Source organism: Ursus arctos, chromosome X (genome assembly GCF_023065955.2).
Source record: "Ursus arctos isolate Adak ecotype North America chromosome X, UrsArc2.0, whole genome shotgun sequence".
NCBI lineage: Eukaryota > Metazoa > Chordata > Mammalia > Carnivora > Ursidae > Ursus > Ursus arctos.
In genome coordinates this window covers 5,674,966-5,695,448 of record NC_079873.1, presented here as the reverse complement: position 1 = coordinate 5,695,448, position 20,483 = coordinate 5,674,966, and the positions used below count along the sequence as shown (strand labels likewise).

The 20,483-nt window shown below is 42.5% G+C and overlaps 1 protein-coding gene across 1 annotated transcript in view; it reads left to right on the top strand.

The window, feature by feature from the left end:
* ANOS1 (anosmin 1) overlaps positions 1-20,483 on the top strand; it is a 182,780-nt gene that overhangs the window by 28,251 nt on the left and 134,046 nt on the right. The window contains exon 2 of the mRNA XM_026478168.4: positions 6,618-6,665. Coding sequence (XP_026333953.1) covers positions 6,618-6,665 — 48 coding nt within the window. The remainder of the gene's footprint in view (positions 1-6,617; positions 6,666-20,483) is intronic.

The window sequence follows — 20,483 nt, the reverse complement described above, 5'->3', positions numbered from 1 at the left end:
TATCCCCCTGCGTCCATAGTTGACGTCAGGGCTCCCTTCCGGTGGCAGACATTCTGTGGGTTGTGACAGATGGATAAAGACATGGATCTACCATTATTAGAGTATTTTCACTGCCTTAAAAATCCTCTCTGTTCCATCTTTTATCCTCACCCCCCTCCGCCCCACCTGCCAATGATCTTTTTACCATTTCCTTCGTTTTGCCTTTTTGGGAAGGTTATATATTTGGAATCCTACAGCATAGGGCCTTTTCAGATTAGCTTCTCTCACTTAGTGATATGCATAGAAGCTTCCTGAGAAATATTTTGAATGAAATCTATAGTCAAGAAGATCACTAGCAAAGATTCATTTACAAAAACCTTTCGAGCCACAGAAATGCCTCCTCTCAATGTCCTTCTCTTCCATTATCTTTTAGTGGCTGTGGAATACGTGGGAAAGTTCCAAGTATATTGGCAGTAGAAAAGCACATCCTTCTAATAATAAATGAAATCAAGTATATTATTCCATGGTTCCAAATAAATAGAAAAATATTCTGGATGAAAATGAATTCCTAAATTTTAATCCATACCTTCATTTTACTTTTTTTATTTTTTATTTAAGTTCTGTGTATTTAATCTCTACACCCAACATGGGGCTTGAACTCACCACCCTTAGATCAAGAGTTGTATGCTCTTCGATCGAGCCAGCCAGGTACCCCTCCATGCCTTCATTTAAAAAAAACCTTACATTTATTTTTATTTTTTATCTTTATTTTTATTTTTTTAAAAGATATTTATTTATTTGAGAGAGAGAGTACAAGCTGGGGAGAGAGGGAGAGGGAGAAGCAGACTGCCTGCTGAGCAGGGAGCCCGATATGGGGCTCGATCCTAGGAACCTGGGGTCATGACCTGAGCCCAAGGCAGGTGCTTAACCACCTGAGCCACCCAGGCACCCCTTATTTTTTATTTTTAAAAAGATTTTATTTGACAGAGAGCGGAAGAGAGCATAAGCAGGGGAAGCAGCAGTGGGAGAGGGAGAAGCAGACTCCCCGCTGAGCAGGGAGCCCAGTGCATGGCTGGATCCCAGAACCCTGAGATCATGACCTGAGCTGCCGAAGGCAGATGCTTAACCAATTGAGCCACCCACATGTCCCCCCAAAACTTACATTTAATGTGAGAACAAAATTGTCAACTGAAAGTCACAGCTGATTATTTGTAGTTTCATAGGGTTGAATGGTAAACATTTGGTCAATCGTGGATTTTCTGGGATGGTTTCAGTTTCAAGCGTTCTATCCTACAGTTGGACAATAGTGTTGTGTTTGCAAAATTGCATATTAGTCCTTGTTCCACACCTACACCTGGTTATGTTAAAGAAAATGTGGGATCTGTTCTAATTCTCCCTTCCTTTTTCAAATGGTTGTATCTGATAGCTAGTTTTTTATCTTTATCCTTTCCTTGTGGGTTGTCTTTGAGTGAATGAAGTGTTTACTTGAAGCTTTTGAAGATTTATTTTTCTTTAAGGAAAAAAAATCAAAAAGCTAGAAATGGAGAGACTTTGAAAATGTCATTGAAATAAAGTCTGGGTGCAGTTGATTGAACTTATATAAACTCTTTGAAAGTTGGATTGACTAGCATTCATGTTTGATCTAGTTAAACCAATAAAATACAGGATGTAATCTTTATATAATTACAAAAGTCCCACTGTCTGATCCTACCTGGAGGTTACGATAATGATTCAACAGGCAAGCGCCTTTCTTGTCTGATGTACTTTGACTCTTTATCTTTGCTGGCTTTAAGCCAAAACAAGACTTGATTGCAAATACTGTATTTTATTTTTGTTGTCAGGTGGCTTAACTGGTGAAGGCTAGTGTAATCTGACTAAGAACTTCCCCCCGGGGTGGGATGTTGAAATGTAGTGGATTCTTGTATTTTTCCATTGCTCTTCTGCTCAGAGAGCATTACAGGTGAGCATTGTAGTTCCACGGTTCAGTGTCTGTGCACCTGGCTGAAACACAGTAGCTGGAGTTAATCGGGGGTTTACCAACATCCTTGGTGCCATTAGGCAGGGTTCTTAGAAGTTCTTTGTAGAGATAAATAGTATGGCAAATGCTGATTGATAAAGCCAAAAGCAAAGAACAGCTGCAAAACCTTGATGGGGGGGGGGTTGTTTTAAGAGAAACAGGAAACCTAAAACCCAAAACCGAAATGCAGACAGACATATCTCTGTGTGTGGGTGCGTGTGTGTGTGCGTGTGCGCATGCATAGAAAATTTCTGCATGGAGAAAACTTGAAAAAATTCAAAAGGCAAATGATGACTGGAAAATGTTTACAACACCTATGATAGACAAATGATTATTAAATATAATTGGCACTCATAGCTGCTGCAATTGATAAGGTTAAACAATCCAGAATAGAAATGCTAAAATGCGGGGTGCCTGGGTAGCGCAGTCCTTAAGCGTCTGCCTTCGGCTCAGGGCGTGATCCTGGCGTTCTGGGATCGAGTCCCACATCGGGCTCCTCCACTATGAGCCTGCTTCTTCCACTCCCACTCCCCCTGCTCGTGTTCCCTCTCTGCTGGCTGTCCCTGTCAAATAAATAAAATCTTTAAAAAAAAAATGGTAAAATGCACACAGTTCACGCTAAAGGAAATACACATGGCTGAAGGAAATTAAACCTAAAATAATACCTCTGCCCACTCATTGGCCAACATGGCAAGATTGTTACCATCCAAGGAGAAAAACATGATGGGCTCCCTCTTCTGAGCCTTACTAATAAGATTGGACTGGGTTATACATAGGAATTGGGAGATTTTAAGTACAGGATTTACTCCCCCACTCCTGAAAACAGTCATAATGGCAAACAAAGTAACGTCAATCATAATGGACTTCTTCCCCCTGACATCTAACTCTGTTGCAAACATTTTGCTAAATACTTTACGTGGATTATGTTTTTAATCCTTCCAGGCATTCTAGGATGTACTGTCTTCAGTAAGAACAACAAAAAACGATTACCACCATACTAATCTTTCATGCTTGCTTGCTATTGCCCCAGATATTTCTGTATAATGACAGCTTCTCCTTTTATGATTAGTGGGAAATTATGCTTGAAACGAAAATGCTTTGGTTGAGGAAATGCATTGACGTTAATCCCCCCCCCCCCAATGTAAACAGCTTAGCAGAGAGGCTCTATAGCTATTGGCTTGACAGGTGTAGGAGCATTTGGTTTCGGTGGGGGGGGAGGGGGCCCTAGAGGGTGCCTCTGCTGGGCAGCTGAAGGTGCTTTCTGCTCCTCTCTTGGTGTTTGTTGTTCAGGTTGGCCATTTTACCTACAGTCAAGGGAAACAAAAAGGAGCTAATCAAGGTGTGCCGGATACGCGACTTCTCCTATCCTCTCTTTTTCTTAATCCTCTGACATTTACTATATGACAAATTTTATTTCTAGCAATAAGTCCAAATCCACTGTCATCTACTTCCTGTCTTTGGACCCATCCTCCTCTCCTTTTCTCTGCTCCAGCCCATCAGTGTGATCTGCTGCTCCCTGAACCTATGATACTCAGGACCATCCTAGGCAATCCTTACCCTCCTTCCAAGATTCTGACTCTGGAGATTCCTGCAAAACCCATCGTAAAGCTCACCCCTTGTTTCAAGGAACCCTTACTCATTGTGCTGTCCCCACTATGCTTAACCATTAGCTTCATTACTGTGGATGTTTTACTTGGCTTCTGTGAGTCCCTGTTTCTCAACTGCAAAATGGGTGGATGAAGTTGATGTCATCAAGTGGGATGTGCATGTGGGCTAAATATGGCAAACACCAAAGCAAGGGCCTGCTCTGAAGATGTGGTCAATAGTATAATAATAATAATAGCGCTTAATAATAATCCTGGCAAAGGCGTACCCCCCATTAGTAATACTTTGTCGGCCACTCACTCGGGGCTGGCAGCAATTGCCATGTCTACTCTGCATCCCTGTCTGCCTCACGTGACCTACGATGGAAACCATATCTATAAGAACCAGGAGCTGGTCCACTGGCTCACGTGAAGCTTTCCAGCAAAGAGGAAAAAGGAGCTCCTGTCGAGGAGCTGACTTCAAGAAATCTATCCCAAGGCACGAGAGAGTAGGGTACATGTCTCAAGAGCAGTGTGGCAAATGCAGAGGCCGTTAGGGCTCCCTTACGTCCTCCAGAGGTCCCGGCTGTCTGTACAGGACAAGAAAGACTTGGGAGGGAATGAGGTGGAAGCCGGGCCATGTCAAGTTTCCCTGCATAAGGAGCGGGAGCTTCTGACCTAGTGCAAGGAAGGTGACGGTCCTCAGACCATGACCCTTGTAAAGAGGTGGTGTTGGTTCAGAAACTGGCCTTGACCCAGTCTCCAAGATCGAAGTTCATTCATTTCAGCCCTGAGTCCCTTTGGAAGGTATCTCAGTGCTCTCCATCACTGGACAATGACCACAGAGCACTGGGGTTGGGGCCTGGATGTACTCTCATGGGTTTGGTCTTGGGAAGTCCCAGCAGGAGCCCTCCCTGCACAGGGCCAGGAGGAAGGGCCCCTCCCTGGTGAGATGGTGAGGTGGGCCTCATATAGGAAGCTCTCCAAAGCTGCCTTGGACACTACTCTCAGCTTTTCCATAATGCACCTCTCAATGTCTGGCCTCTGCTTTTTGCCATCATCACCCTGTGTCTGGGTGACCACACCTGAGCCTGCCTGATCTCCCTGTGAACTTTTAGTTTGTCACCAAGCCAGAGGCTCCTTTGATCAGAGTCTCGATCTGCACATAATGCTTGCTTTCCTGCACCATGTCTACTAACCCTTCATTCCCAGTAATTAAACCATGGCCACTGTCTGTCCAGCTTTGGCCTCTACCCAGTCTAATTATTTCTCTGATGTAAACCCTGCCAAAAATCATACTTCACCTCCTCCCAGGCTGTTCATATACTTCCCCAGCTTTGGTCCTGCTGGTCTGGCCAATGAACCTTGAGATGTAGCGAGAGGTGAGGGCGCACTGAGGATTTGTAGAGGTCAGTAGGGGGTCGGGTAGGTTGATACCAGATTAGCTGAAATTGTAGGTCTGTGTTGCAATTTTGGGTATGCAAGGTTGCAAAGGAGGGTTAGGGCCATAGGGTAGATTTCATAACTAAAGCTTTAATAAGGGGCTGGGGCCTTTTGGCCTGATGGTCTGAGTACAGCAGAGGAAACTTTCTGATCCTATGCAGTTGAGATTGATTCAGGTATATTATGAAGATATATTATTAGAAGTGAGATATATTGAGATAGATTCTTGGGAGCAGAAGAGAAAAATGTGATATATCCATACAATGAAATCAGACAAAAAGGACGGAAGTATTGATTTTCACGGCAATATAGGCAGAGCAAAACACCATACCATTTAGCCAGCTGTGAACCATGATGCCACGTGGAAGAATCTAGACACAAAAGGGCATGAGTTCTATAATTCCATTTACAGGAAATTTCCAGAATCGGTCCACTCTACAGAGAAGGAAAGTAGATCAGTGGTTGCCAGGGGCTAGAGGGAGGGAGTTGGGAGGGTGACTGCTAATGGATCCAAGTTTCTGGGGTTGGTGACAACGTTCAACAGTTAGAGAGCGGTGATGGTTGCATAGCCTTGAGAGTATGCGCCTTCGTACAAACCATTGGGTGTATGCTTTAAATGAAGGGCACGTCACGTGTATGAGTTATTTCTCCGTGAACTTGTTATAAAAACATTTTTTAAAAGATATATTGGTTTAATTTTCTTTGAACGGAGGACAAATGTAACACTACTCTTCTCTGGATAGAAGGTGATGTTCTCAAAATTCAATGTTTAGAGATTCAGACAGGGAAAACAGACGACTTCATGTCATATCCAACCGTGAACTTCAAGGAACTGGAGGCCACACCATCTAAATTATGGGTTGATGGCTTTTACGGTCTCTACCAACCACCCCAGCCTCACACACTCTGATATAACGTGTCCCAGCCGAAGGAGAAATCATGACCAAGAAGTTAGATATGGGGAATGAGAGGCTTCCCAGCAGAAATGTGGATGTTAGACACGATAAGCCATAGTTCCGATATTTCTTTCGTACTGAGTGAATTATCAAGCCATGCTAAGTGGTGTGTGTGTATTTTTTCCGTATGCCAGCAATCTCATGCATGAAATATCGTTATGTTTTACAGATGGATAAACTGAGGTACAGGGGTAGCAAGTCTCTTGTCCACAGTCACACATCCGGTGACAGGGAAAGAGGAGGCTTTTCAATGTGACCTGACTACTGTGAATTGATTGAGATGAAAAGCCTTAGACTTGTATATTTACCAAAACTGCTTACTCCTGGAGAAATATCTCACGTTCAATTTCCCCGCTGGTCTGCATTTCATAGCTCAGCATACCAGGAGAGGCGGCTCCAACACTTTTCCTTTTAGACAGCTTGAAATCTTTATCATTTTATATGTCTTTGTTTCTATCGTGAAGTCAAGGACGAAATTGGACTTACATTAGAAACACATTTTCTATTTCGGGAAGAGAGAACATCAGGATGGTGAAATTGGTCTTTTGTCAAGGATGATATTGAAAAATGATATTCACAGTATGTAGTTATCAGTTAGAAAATTATTTAATGAGCCAATATTTCTTTTTCTTTTTGCAGAACAATGGTTCCCTGGTTTGGTGTCAGAATCACAAGCAATGTTCTAAGGTATGTTCCCTACCACTGCATCAAGATTTTTAAAAACCTTTAATTTTGGAATAATTCTAGAGTCACAGGGAGTTGCAGAGACTGCAGAGAAATTACACATATTCTTCATCCAGTTTCTACCAGTAATTACACCTCACATATTTGTAGGACAATGTCAAAAGCAGAAAATTGACGTTGGTACAATGTACGTGTATCATTCTATGACAGTTTATCACAGGTAGAGTCAATTCCTGTAGCCACCACTGCAATCAAGATACATATATCATAAATTGACGTATGTAATTTTTTAAATCCACAAACATTTTAAGGAGAAACATCTTCTGGTTAGACCAGAAGATTTACTGCATTTTACTTACACTTAAGCGATTTTGTGTGTAGTTTTGTCGGAACTTGCGATATTGTGATTTATGAGACATGTACAGTTGGTCATTCAGATGACCGGAATATACTCTTGCTATATTTAATCTTCTTCCACGGTTCCTGGCTCACAGCTCCCCAAAGTCTTGGGACTTTCTGAGCGATAAGAGCAATGGGAACATCTTTTGTTATATTTGGTCTCTTGTCCTCAGTTTCTAAAATCCCTTGGGAGCCTCAGAGGTGAATGAGTGTCTTGTTATTCCTAACAAGCCCCTTTCCACCACAATGGGCTTTATGTGACTGAGGTGACTTTTGGAGCACAGCTAAGGATGGGGGCTGGTTGCTAGGCGAACCAACGCTGAATAGAGGGTTGGAAGTTTCAGGCCCACTCCCTGATTTCCAGGGAGGGGAGAGGGCTGGAGGTTGATTCAATCCCCAATGGCCGATGATTTAATCCATCATGCCTAGATAATGAAGCCTCTATTTAAAGTGAAACAAAAAAGGAGGGGGTTCAGAGAGCTCCCACATGGGAAGCACGTGCAGATGCAGATCTGGGGACAGGTGGTGTCCCTGGAAGCTCCCCGCCATTTCCCCCTGCCTGGCCCTGTGCATCTCTTCCGTCTGCCAAAGCTCATGTCCTTTAATAACAAACCCGCCTAAAGTGATGTGGTAAGTAAGTTGCTCACGTGTTCTGCTCAGCCGCCCTAGCAAGGGAATGGAAGCCAGGTAGGGGGTCAGCAGGTCAGGCAGAAGCACAGGTGACATCCGGGACTTGTGAGTGGCATTGAAGGGAGGGCAGGGCCATGGCAGAGGGGTGGGGAGCAGCCTTGTGGGACCGAGCCCTTAACCTGTGGGATCTGACACGGTCACCAGGCACACAGTGTCAGAAGTGAGTTAACTCAGCTGATGTGGGAGAACTGGGGAATGTTTGTGGAAACTGTGTCCACCAGCCACGCGCAAGTTGGAACTGGTGGGAGAACTTTCAGAATTGCTGTGAAAGAATTGGACTCTTTAAAAAGTCTCTTCTATTTTTGAGTATTCCTCGCTGTGCACACACCCTGAAGTCGTCATTTTCGTTTGTACATTGAATAACGTCCATTTTACCTTAATCCCCAAACATTACAATTTTGAGGAAAAAAATATATATTCATTATATGTGGTATATAAATAAATAAAGTTTACTACTGGCTGAAAATATTGGCGACTTTGGGAACCTAATAGTGTTTGATGAGATCGATTTAATCAGCATTACTATTAGACTTTACAACTGAAACAGTCATTTATTTTATAACTAAAATTTTATCTGAGCAACACATAATACTGAAGTCGCCTATTTATGAAGAACATTATTATTTTGAAGGGTCTTTCAAACACATTATCTCACAGTCAGTAATTGTAGAATAATATTCCTAAACCAAAAGTTTTATTATAATGATCCATCCTAGCATCCATGCACACATTATGTCATTTAATACACATGAATGTTATTAAAAATTGAACACAATTCTTAGGTGAATGTGAAATAATGTGATGAAAGTAAACTTTGCTAGCTCTGACTTGCAAAATCTTGGGCAGAAACGAAATGTCTGATTTAAGTACTTTTACTCTTCTTATGTAATAAACATTTGTTCTGAAAAGACATTTTCTACTATTAATTGTTCTTGAGCTGGAATGTTGGGTAACTTATTCATCTCAGCATTACAGGAAAATGTATGTGTATATATACATATGGGAGGGGGGGAGAGAATGCCATGAGGTTGGCGAAATTTCCTAAGTAGTGTTTCTGTCCAGTTTTATATTAGTTCAGTATTACATGAATTACCAGTATTACCTCTCATTTAAGCAACCCCTTTTCTCCTTATTCCATTAAGAAATTAATTCTTTTTTATCCATTCAAAAGAAATTTGAATGGAAAAGTTTCATTTGAACTATGTTTTTAAGTATCGTAAATAAAGACCCCACCCCCACCCCCAAGGGGATTGGTAAATCATATCTTCTCAGTGAATGATCAAGGCTGACATGAGAGACTGCATTTCACAAGAAAAGATATCAACTCCTTTTGCCTAAAAGCAAAGAATGCATTAATAAGTCACAGCTAACCCCAACAGGAACTTGGGAATTCAATATGTCAGTACAAAGCTGACATAAGTTTAAGGGTTGTCTTTAGTCTGAATCATTGGGAATGAATCTTACATGCTAATCAGAGTTTATCTCCTTTGAATATTATCACCACTGGATACGTTTGCAGCTAATTACAGTTTGCATTTCTTTTGAGATTTGTGGAACCTTTCTAGTCTTTTGCTCTTCATCTTTAGGTGAATGAGGTGAAGCGTGAGTGACAGTAACTCTGTTTTACAGATGGGGCATTCAGGCGCATACATATTTGGTAACAGTCCTGGAATCACTCAGCGAAGGGGTGGAGGGGTGCCAAAGTTTGGAACACTGCCTTCTCCATCGTTCTGCCCAGAGATCAACAACTTGAAAACCTGTTTTGGACAAATATTGGGGCGGACGAGTAACAAAACCCAGAAGTAATGATGATATAACTTTCAGAATATATTTTAAAAGATAAGAATTATGTAATGTTTTGTAGAAACCACACATGCTCATTGTTTCTGGCTACCATCTACAAGCATGATCTGTTCCTCCCATCTAACTGCCGCCCCCCCCCCCCCCCCCGCCTTGTCCAGTATGCCATCATCTCTAGCCTGGACCATCCATGGGCATCCTCTTGTGTCTTCCAGCTGCTGCTTTTGCCCCAAACAATGTCGTCTCCACAGGGCTCCTGGAAAGACCCTCTAAACCTGTGAGCTGAATCATGCTGCTGTCTACCTTCCACCTTTTGCTGTGTTTCCGTCTTGCTCGGACCCAAACACTGGCCCTGTGTCTCCACCTTTCTCTCCTACTTGATCTCCTTCTACTTTTACCCCTTGGAGGCTACTCTTCTCTCCACCCAGAACTCCCCTTCCTCAGAGAGACCCCCAGTTCACCGCCTCCCCTCATTCACACCTCAGTACACATGCACCTTCTCAGCCTTGCTTTCCCAAATCACCACCTCCCTGCCGCTACCGCTTCATTTACACCCTGACCTGACATATAGAGTTCCTGCTTTATCTCTCAGACTCTGTCTCTTTCACCAGGAGGTAAGCCCTTTGTGGGCACGACTCTGTTTTCTTTGTTGACTGTGGTGTCCTCTACTGTCGTAGCTTAGAATGCTGTTTGGCACATACTTGTTGCTCAACAAATATTTGTGATGAAGGAATGAATGAATAAAACCTGTATATTACATTTTCCTCCCCCAAAGTACATCTTTACTGCATTACCTTTACGAAAAAAGCAATATATAATCATTTTGTATCTATGTAATTTAGCAAGATTATGTATTATTCATTTGGAAAATCTACACCTTTGTCCCATACTCAGTTCTCCACGATGACATCAGCACTACATACTCAAGGGTCTTTAGCACCATTCAAGTCGTAAGTGACAGAGTAGTGACTTAGTGTCCAGTGTAGGTTTAGACAGTGGTTCTCAACTTGGGGTGACTTTGCTCCCAAGGAGACATTTAGCAACGGCTGGAGACATTTTTGGTTGTCACAGGTAGTGGTGGAAGGCCACAGACATCAGGTGGGTGGAGGGCAGGGATGCTGGTAAATGACCTGCAATGCCCAGGACAGTCCTGCACAGTGAGGGTTATCTGGTCTAAGTGCCGAGGTTGAGAACCCTGGTCCATGCATTTCATTAGTTATAAAAGAAATTAGCAACACAGTTCTATTCTCAGCAGTTTTACTTTCTAATATGACGGAAAATAAATGTGTAATTTACTGGGCATGTGATATGTGTGGAGTGCTGTCAGGGGCTTGGTACCTATAGGAATTCTAATTCTCCCCATATACTCTCTAATGTAGGTGGGTGGATTGCTCTTCGCCTCTTCATCCAGCTTCTCTTCTAACCAAAACCTAGTTCCTCACCTGAGCACATTACCATATAGAATTAAGCATCTATATTTCCCAAAGCTTCTTTGCTGCTAAATATGGCCATCTAACTTATTTCTAGGCCATTAAATGCAATTGGAATAATTGTGAAGGACTTTTGAATGCCTCTCTAAGGGAACTGTGATTTAGCTAGAAAAGGTACTCGTTGGCTCTTCTCCTTTTCTGTCCTCTGCCATTTAGAATGCAGACCAGTGGCAGGGGCTGCAGCAGCTGTCTTGGTCCATGGTTAGCCTTGACGATGGAGGCAAGTCTGAGAATAACCAGTAAGAAAGATAGAAGACATCCGGGTCTTTGATACCATATCAAATTATTTGCATGTAAAAGATAACTTCTGTGTTACTTAAAGTCACTGTTTTTGTTTGTTTTTTTTACTTTTGTTGATGTTGTTGTTCTACGAAGATGGACTTGTGTGTCAGGGAACCTAATCTTGACTTTGTAATTGGCTGACCATCTCTGTTTCACAGATGCTTAGGAAGGTTCGATGCTTTGTGCAGTGTCACTTGGCTACTGCGTACTCACAAGTACCAGAGATGGAATTTGAACTGAGTTCTGATGGAATCAGCAGCCAGTGGTTTTCACATTATATACCCTACACGTTTGAAGTATCGTAGAACCATAAAAATATTATGAAAGATCTTCTGCTCAGTGTAGCAGTTGATTCTCCTGGTGTTCTGGGTTTTTCCAGAAGCGCTCTTGCCCACTACTGTGAAATGGAGAACTTCCTGGAAACATTTTGGCCCAGCTTTAGGGACAGAATCATGTCTTCTCCTTGCTTTCACATTTCCATTGTCCAGTGTGAAGGTAACAAGATGCTGTCTAAAGATGACCCCCTCTGCTGCTTCAGCTTCACTCAGGGATCGCAGCAAATGCCTGGAGAAATGGACATTCCCCCAGTAGGGTGATTGCTCACTCTGAGAGGAACACATAACTCAGGGGAGCATGGTTTGCTATTGGGTACTCCAAAATAAATGGTTTGCAAAATTCGCATCTGAGCTCAGTGTCCGTCTAGGACGATTCCGGGCAAACTTTCTAAATATACCAAATCTACCAAAACATGATACCTGTTGGGCTAACTTGCTTTTAGAACTTCACTTTTAGTAGTAAGTGAATAGATCATCTGGGAGACAAACCACAAGAGACTCTTCACTCTTGGAAACAAACGGAGAGTTGCTGGAGAGGAGGGGAGGTGGGGGGATGGGGTAACTGGGTGCCGGGCATTAAGGAGGGAGGGCATGTGATGCAATGAGCACTGGGTGTTGGATAAGACTAATGAATCACTAAATTCTACCCCCGAAACTAATAGTACACTATATGTTAACTAACTTGAATTTAAATAAAATCTAAAAAAAAAAAAAAAATAAGATTATCTGTTTCTAATTAAGACTGTAAGCATATGTCTTTGGCATAAAAGAGAAAGGCATTTTTCTGTTCTATCTAAATAGTCTTTGTAATCAGTTTTTATCTTAATGTTTTCATCTAAGCAATCCTAAATACTTTCTGGGATGAATGATTACTGTGGTGCTACAAAAACCTAATGAAATATCCAAGTAAAAAGTTCAATTTTGACAATGTACATTATTTTAAGAACTTCTTTTAATTAATCTGTCTCTTAAATAACCCATTTTTCTGTATCAAATATAATGTAAATTTCCTAATTTTTTCCCATATATTGCAATGGGGTTACCGGTCAGGCCTTTCATTTATGTTCTTAACATTTTCTTGAAATACATTTCATTTCCTTGTTCTAATAGAGTTTATTTCCTTTTCAACAAATTCTCATTGACCATGTCCTGTGTCCCAGGCCCTCTTGATCAAGTAATTTAACAGCATGTTTGGTCTTTGGTACTACTTTTTACCTGTTTGGCTTGCTGAGCAAATCCCCTTTTTAAAAAACTTCATTCCTTTTAACAAGTTGGCACAGGAGCCCTTACGAGTCCCCAGGATTGTGTCGACAGGCCCATCGCCCACCTCCTCCTTATCTTACCACCGAGCGTCTTTGTCCCTTTTTAGGATCCATCCTTCCTTTGCTCTCTGCTGATCCTGTAATTCTTTCCCCATTCCAGCTCTCCCCGGTTTCTACCACTTGGAGTTTCCTCTGAACTCATGCATTCATCGGTTAGTTTTAGATTCTGCTCGCTTCTCGGAGCTTTTCACCTTCACCTGAGCCCATAACTCAGGACTCACCTGGATGGAAAGATTTGTCTACAAAGGACAGGACTGTAGAGTGAGCCCCTGACGGCTGGATGTTTGGACTGTGGTAGGAGTTAGTGCAGATGGGAATCCGTTCCGAATGCAGAGACATATCCTGCCAAAGGCAACCCTCCACCTCAGGGGAAAGCCTTATTCTCTGAACCTATTTTCCATTGGGTGTAATTTCTCTGAAGACCAGTTGAGGGATGATTTTGGAGCATGTGCCAGGAGATCTGAATTGGTGGGCAAAATATATCTGGTATTTTGTCTCAGTACAGAAGTCAAGACTGTTTTTATGAACCATTCTATCACGTCCAGAATATCTTTTTTCTTTTTTTATTTCATTTTATTTTAGAGATTTTCTTTATTTGAGAGAGTGAGAACATGAGCATGAGTGGGGGTGGTGCAGAGGGAAAGGGAGAAGCAGACTCCCCACTGAGCAGGGGCGGGGGGGGCGGGGCTCAGACGCGGGGCTCAGACTGGGGGTGGGGGGCTCGATCTCAAGGACCCTGAGATCATGACCTGAGCCAAAGGCAGACGCTTAATCGACTGAGCCACTCAGGTGCCCCAAGAATACGAGCCAAAAAGCACAAGCAGGGGGAATGGCAGAGGGAGAAGGAGAGGGAGAAGCAGGATCTCTGCTGAGCAAGGAGCCCCAATGTGGGGCTCCATCCCAGGACCCTGGGATCATGAACTGAGCTGAAGGCAGATGCTTGCTTAACCAACTGAGCCACCCAGGTGCCCCTCAATGTGACATTCTATTAAACACAGTACTATGATATTGTGATTTGTAATATACGTTATTTGGTCTTTGTCCCCATTTCTGGCACAGAGCTCCTAAAACCCTTGAAATCACCTAAATGGAGAGAACAGTAAAGGTGTCTTTTGTTATATCAATGAGGTGACATTTGGAAAGCACCAGAGAATGGAGGCTGGTTCCCAGTGGAGCCAACCATGGGCTTCCAGTATTGGAACTGCTGGTTCCACCCCCAGACCTCCAGGGAGGGGAGAAGGGCGGGAGTTCAGTCTTTGATGGCCCCTGAGTTCTATTGTGCCTAGGTAATGAAGCCTTTGTAAAAACGCAGAAGGAGGGTTTAGGAGGGCTTTCAGGTTGATGAACGTGTTGGGTGCTGGGAGAGTGGTGCCCCTGGAGAGGACGTGGAAGCCTCACGCTCTTTCCCCGTTCCTGGCCCCGTGCATCTCCTCCATCTGGCTGTTCCTGACTTACCACCCCTTAAATAAACTGGTGACTTAGTAAGTAACATGTTTCTCTGAGTTCTGTGAGCCACTCTAGGAAATTCCTTGAACTAACTCAAGGAGGGGGTTGTGGGAATGTCTGAGTTACTGCCAGTGGTCAGAAGCATAGATGACAAGCTGAGCTGGCAGGAGGAACACAGCCTTCTAGGACTGAGCCCTTCACTGTGGGATCCGAGGCCATCTCCAGGTAGATGGTGTTGGAATGGAGCAGAGTGGCTTGTTGGTGTAGAGAAGCTCATTCTCCACACACACATTGTAATTAGTGACTCGTACTTTATGCCAGGGGTCAGCAATAAAGGCCAGATAGTAAATATTTTCATCTTTTCTAGCTCATAAGGTTTCTGTGGCAACCATCAACTTTGCCATTGTAGCATGAAATCAGTGACCGACAATACATAAACAAATGAGTGTGGCTGTGTTCCAATAAAACTTTATTTATGGACACTGAAATTTGAATTTCATGTCATTTTCACATGTCATGAAATTTTATTTTTTCCTAACGATTTAAACATGTAAAAACAATTCTTAGCTCACCAGCTGTCCAAAAACAGGTGCCAGGCTGGATTTGGCCATTTGTGATAGTTTGCCAATCTGTTCTATGCCATCGCATTCACGGATGCAAAACCAAACTTAAACAAAACAATACAATGCTTTCTTCTCTCGATACAAAGACATATCTTGATGTATTCAAACTCAAACAAAAACGGACAGTTTCTAACATAATTTATGGAACATTGTTGGTTGGTGTGTAATTTTGAATGAATGCATGATAAACAATAGTAAGAAAACATCAGAGAAATCAGTTTTTGAAAATTCAGTGTTAAAATGGGATTATTAGAGCCAGCAAAAATTGTGAAGGACTTGAAAATGAGCAAAACAAAACCGACTGTAGAATGGATGTCCTCTGTCAGACCCTTCCAGGTTATCTCCATTGTTCATTGTCTTTGAGCTATTTTCTTAGTCTGCAAACAGTAGAAAGCTGATAATAATGCAGATGATTCTTGTCCATGGAAATGCAAATGAATCGTGGCCATCGGAATGCAACTGATGCTCGCCCCGGGAATAGACCGTTTTGCATCGATCTCTAAATCCGGTCCAGCATGTCTTGTTGTATGTGAATATATTTATATTTCCTGGATTTCTCCTTTGAACCAAATGTAACCTATTCCTTGCAATATTTCATGGGTGAAATCTAATCACGGACACATGTGCATTTTATGTTGGCACGAGAGTCATTCACTTTATAAAAGATTTATCCTTTCACATTTTGCTCTTACCTCGTACCTAGGCACCTCACTCTTGGTGATAAGCCACCTGTCTGTGGGAAGCATGGTGCCCGTCCTTGTTCTCCGTATGGGTGTTAGAACTCTCTCCTTTGACTTGTTTCCCCGTTTGGTTCTGAGGATATGTGTTGAAAAGCAGTTATTTAGGGCCCAGTCTCGGTGCCTTGGCATGCTGCTTTGATCTCAGTGGGAGTTCAGTTCTTATAAGGGCTACAACTCCAAATTCTTCGTCATGTTCCAGGTTTATTCAGAGCCAAATTTAGAGGTGAGGAATATTGGTTTTGCTTGTACGAACCTCAGAACATCTGGACGGCTTCATTTGGCATCTGTGAAATTTATTGGAAAAGGGTCAAACCTCTGAAACACAGCAGAATGTGGCTGTTGAAGGTTTTTGTTTTGTGTTAGATGCTTTCTATCGTGTGTGTGTGTGTGTGTGTGTGTGTGTGTGTGGTGAATCCATAGAGCCTGAGAAGAACGTATCTTAAGGAGGAAAATGAAAAACTCAGGCCCACATGGAAATACACTGTGTCCAAATATCCAAGAACATAATTTTCTTCTTTGCAACTCTAACAAACAGTGGATGAAAAATTTCCGATGTTTTCTATAGTTTAAAACGTTTAAAGCCTGTAGTAGCACTTACTGCTATTCTGTAGCTTTCCCTGACCTTATACAATCACCCTGAAAGAGGAAGTGGATTCATATTGAGTATCTCTTACCTCACATACTGCCGTCTCTTGTGAATTACCCCCTATTTCCTATGCAAAGCCACAACGGACAGTGGTTGTCAAATGAGTGTAGGTTTGTACCCCTGGAAGGGACAGCTTCTTCCAGAAAACTTCCCAAGTGATATGATTAGTTCCCTTTATTGTGGTACCAGTGCTGTTTCCATAAGTAAAAATCATGACATTATTTCTCAGGAGAAAATAAATAGGATATCATCATCTGAGAAGAAAGGACTATGCTACCATTTCCTTAAACCAGTGGTGGAATTAAAATTTGCATGGAATGCATACGAGAAGAAATCATGGCATGGCCACAAAATGGCATGATTTTAGGTACCCAGAGATGAGCTTACCAAGAGACGAAGGCCCATTTAAGGCAGACCTAAGTCCTTGAACTTCATAGTCTAAATGCAGATGGCGATCAGTTGGTCAGTACTTGTGCGACATGCTTCTCAAGGACTCTGTCCAGTGTTACTCTGCAGGAACATGCGAAGGGAGATCATCTCTGATGTAAAGGCAGAGATGGAAAAAAAGGGAGAGAGAGAGAAAGGGGAGAATATGAAGCAGACAAAACCAAAAAAACTGATAAACGGGGTCAGGAGGTATCCAGAGTCAACACTTCCTTTCTTAACTGGTGAGGAAGCAGAACCGAGCTGTGTGAGAAAGGCTGAAGGCTTCCAGCAGCGTCCCTTGTAGCGGTAATGCAGGTGGGTCGAGGAGTTAATGGTTGAAACAGTTAAGAGATTTGTGCCCCCTTCCGTCGGCCCCAGCCTCCCGGAATGTGCTCCCAGTTGTAATTGCCGCCTCCAGCATTGAAGGGGCCTGAGCTGGTGTCTCCGATTTGCTTCTCCTCACATGTCATTCTTATGGTAAGTGTTTTCTGCCCTCATGCTGGGAACTTTTATCAAACATATTAGTGTGCTTTTGGGTGATCATTAGCCTGCAGTTGCTGGAACATTCCAGGCTTTTTTAACTTAGAAACTAGCCTGAAAGAACAGGCAAAGCCTCCTGCTAGACTCAGAGCACAATCACCATATAAGGGAAAGAACAGGGTCTTATTTAGATTTAAATCCAACATGTGACATGTTAATAGCCCAATGTGTTTCCGATTTTCCCTATCAATTTTTTACGGGTGTGAAGGACGCTTCCACGTGCTATAAACTTCAAAGCAAAGACCTGTGGGAGGGAAAAAGCCACCTCCGTGTAAGTCTTTATTCACGCCCTTGCCTGTTCTCTATAAATTTCTCCTCCCGTCCGATGAAAGAAGATGCCAACAAAATCTCTTATTTGGTTCACAATTGAAGAAGGGTTCCTGAAAGCTGGATTTAGAAAGGGAATGTCTTTGAACATATGAAAAACTTCTCCGTCAGGATGCATTACATGGTGATTACGGTCTGACAGATGTGTTGGAGTTGTAATGTATTCGTCAGAAGGCACTCAGAGCGTGGATGAGCGCCGATCGCTTGAGGATGTTGGGGTTTGATCGGGTAGCTGGCAGAAAGCACTAGCCTGGGGGACTGGTAGGTTTTAGAAGGGAGCCGGGGTTGGCTTTCAGTGGCTGGGTGGGCAAATCTGTGGGCCTCACACGTGATTGTCCTTTGTTGGACTACTTCCCCCAAGAAGTGGTCCTTGTCAAAATGTTCTCGAGAAGGGGAGCAAAAACTCCCACTGGGATTTAGCCCGTGAGCATTTGCGTAGGTAATCCTTGACATGAGACTCAAGTCTAGTTGCCGTGCCTGTACATACACAGGATTTTCTTAGAAATCTGATTTGTGCTGTTGCATCGTCTGCCTTGATGATGTCTTTATGTTTTTAAGAGAACAGTCATTACAAGAAGATAAATCTAGGTTTTATTTTTTTAAGATTGTTTATTTTTTAGTGATCTCTACACCCAGCGTGGGGCTCGAACTCACGACCCGAGATCAAGAGTTGCATGTTCTACCAACAGAGCCAGCCAGGCGCCTGAAATCTAGGTTTTAATTTCAACTGCTTTTACCAGCTGAGTGATCAAGGACACACACTCTTGCTGTCTGTCGTGTCTGAAAAAATGTAGGCTAATTTCTGCAAACTAATTTTCCTTTCTCAAAAGTTCTTCTCTTTGAAAACCTATTTGATTCGGAAGAACTTCCATCACCCTATAAATAATGACCTGCAACTATGTTGGTATATTCATTTTGCAGCTAGTTTAGGTCAGAGAACTCCCTTGTAAGATTCATTGCTCAAAGCATGATGTTCTTTGGGTGATTTAAGTGTGTGTGTGTGTGTGTGTGTGTGTGTGTGGACTAAGGACATTTGTTTTAAATTCCTTTTCAGCCTAAACTTAAATTACTGTGGCCATACTGTATGAGATACACTACTGAGGTCTACCTTCTATTTTCTTCTCTGTTGAAAGAGAAAATAATGTTTTTGTAAGGAAGAGCTTTACTTTTGATGCATGTCTCTGCAGCCGTTGCGTTACCTTTTGCATTTCCTACTCGAACATCTTGTTAGGCTCTTTAGTTTCTGCAGTGGATATTGGGCTGACAAAAGTTCTGCTGGCTATGAAATGACAGTGACATGTCAACAAAGCCGCTCTACTCCGGATACTCGCCAAGGAGCAGGCTATCTAACGCGCTGTAGCCCCGTGCCACCAGAAGTCGGCAGGGAGAAACAATCTTTAGACATGCCTGGTGGATATATCCTTTCCAGATGCTCTGCACTCTGTGCCTTGATTACAGAACTAAACCACCTACCTTTCCCATCTCAAGACTGTCCTTTAGCAAATGGGTTTTATTCGATACATGTTGATGCAATGCAGAGTTATTCTCAGCCACTGTCTCATAGACCCAGCCATTGGGACACTGGTCTGTTACTGCATGCCATCCTTAGAAGGAAGCTTGAGAAGGCATTCATTGTGTTGGCATTATCAGTACTAATTTTGTTTTCCCCTAGAAATTGGTAGGTTTTTTTTTTTTCTCCTCCTGTGGATACTGTGTACCTTAACTCATAGTGTTTTCCCCTTGAGTTGGCTGTTAGAAAGCTAAAAGATAAATAAAATACCTAATTTTTAACAAGGGTACTGAAATTAATCACATGTATTTTGGAGACTAGCTTTATCCTGACTCCATCCATTTGTTTATTGTCTCTGTTTTTATCTCCCTTTATCTTGTTCTTCTTACACCCTGAAGATTTGTGGTTTCTCTGTATCCCACGGATCTTGGTCAGTTGTTTTTGAACGCCTTTAAGAGTGACAAGGGCTGTCGATAAATCCATAAACCGATGAAACAGCAACTAACCAGAAAGTTGCCATATTGCGGCTACAACGTGCCTGATGAGTCCTTTGGTTTCCTGGACCATTTCATCCACAATTTCATGGTTAGCCGAGATGAGGTGACAAGACATCTGTATTCATAGCAGCAGTCTTTCCACTGGGCAGTGATGATTATGGCATCATACTTGGAAAGGAGCAGTGGTTGCCACTTGTCAATTAGGTAATGGCTGTAACTGGCAAAAGAAACAAGAAAAAGCAATTTAAATGATGAACCCAGGGGGAGTGCGATATTAACATGTTCTGATGGGAAATGAGGTAAGTGGAGCAAAGGTGGAAGGCTTTTGTTTGTGTGCACCCTTTGGAACCAAAGGGCTTTGGCCCTGTCTTCACAGATCTTAAGTCATAAATAGCAGAGGTCAAAGAATAGTCTTTAAAACTACACAATAAAGAAAGGACTTCTCTCAACTGGCTCCTTTCAGAGCATAGCTCCCAATGTGGGTGAGTTCATTTTCCATTTGTGTGGAGGAAAAAAATGACTTAAAGTGTGCACTTTGTAAAGACGTCTTTCTTTCTGTCTCTCTCTCTCTCTCTCTCTCTCGCTCTCGCTCTCATTTCCATTATTATTAGTAGTAATTGTTTATGTTGATTTCTGTGAAGAACGTTCTCAATCTGCCTTAGGCTCTGGGAGTCCATACTGAAAATGTTAAGCATAGAGAAATACTTGTAGATAAACTGGGTTTTCAGCTTCTCGAACTACAGGGGAA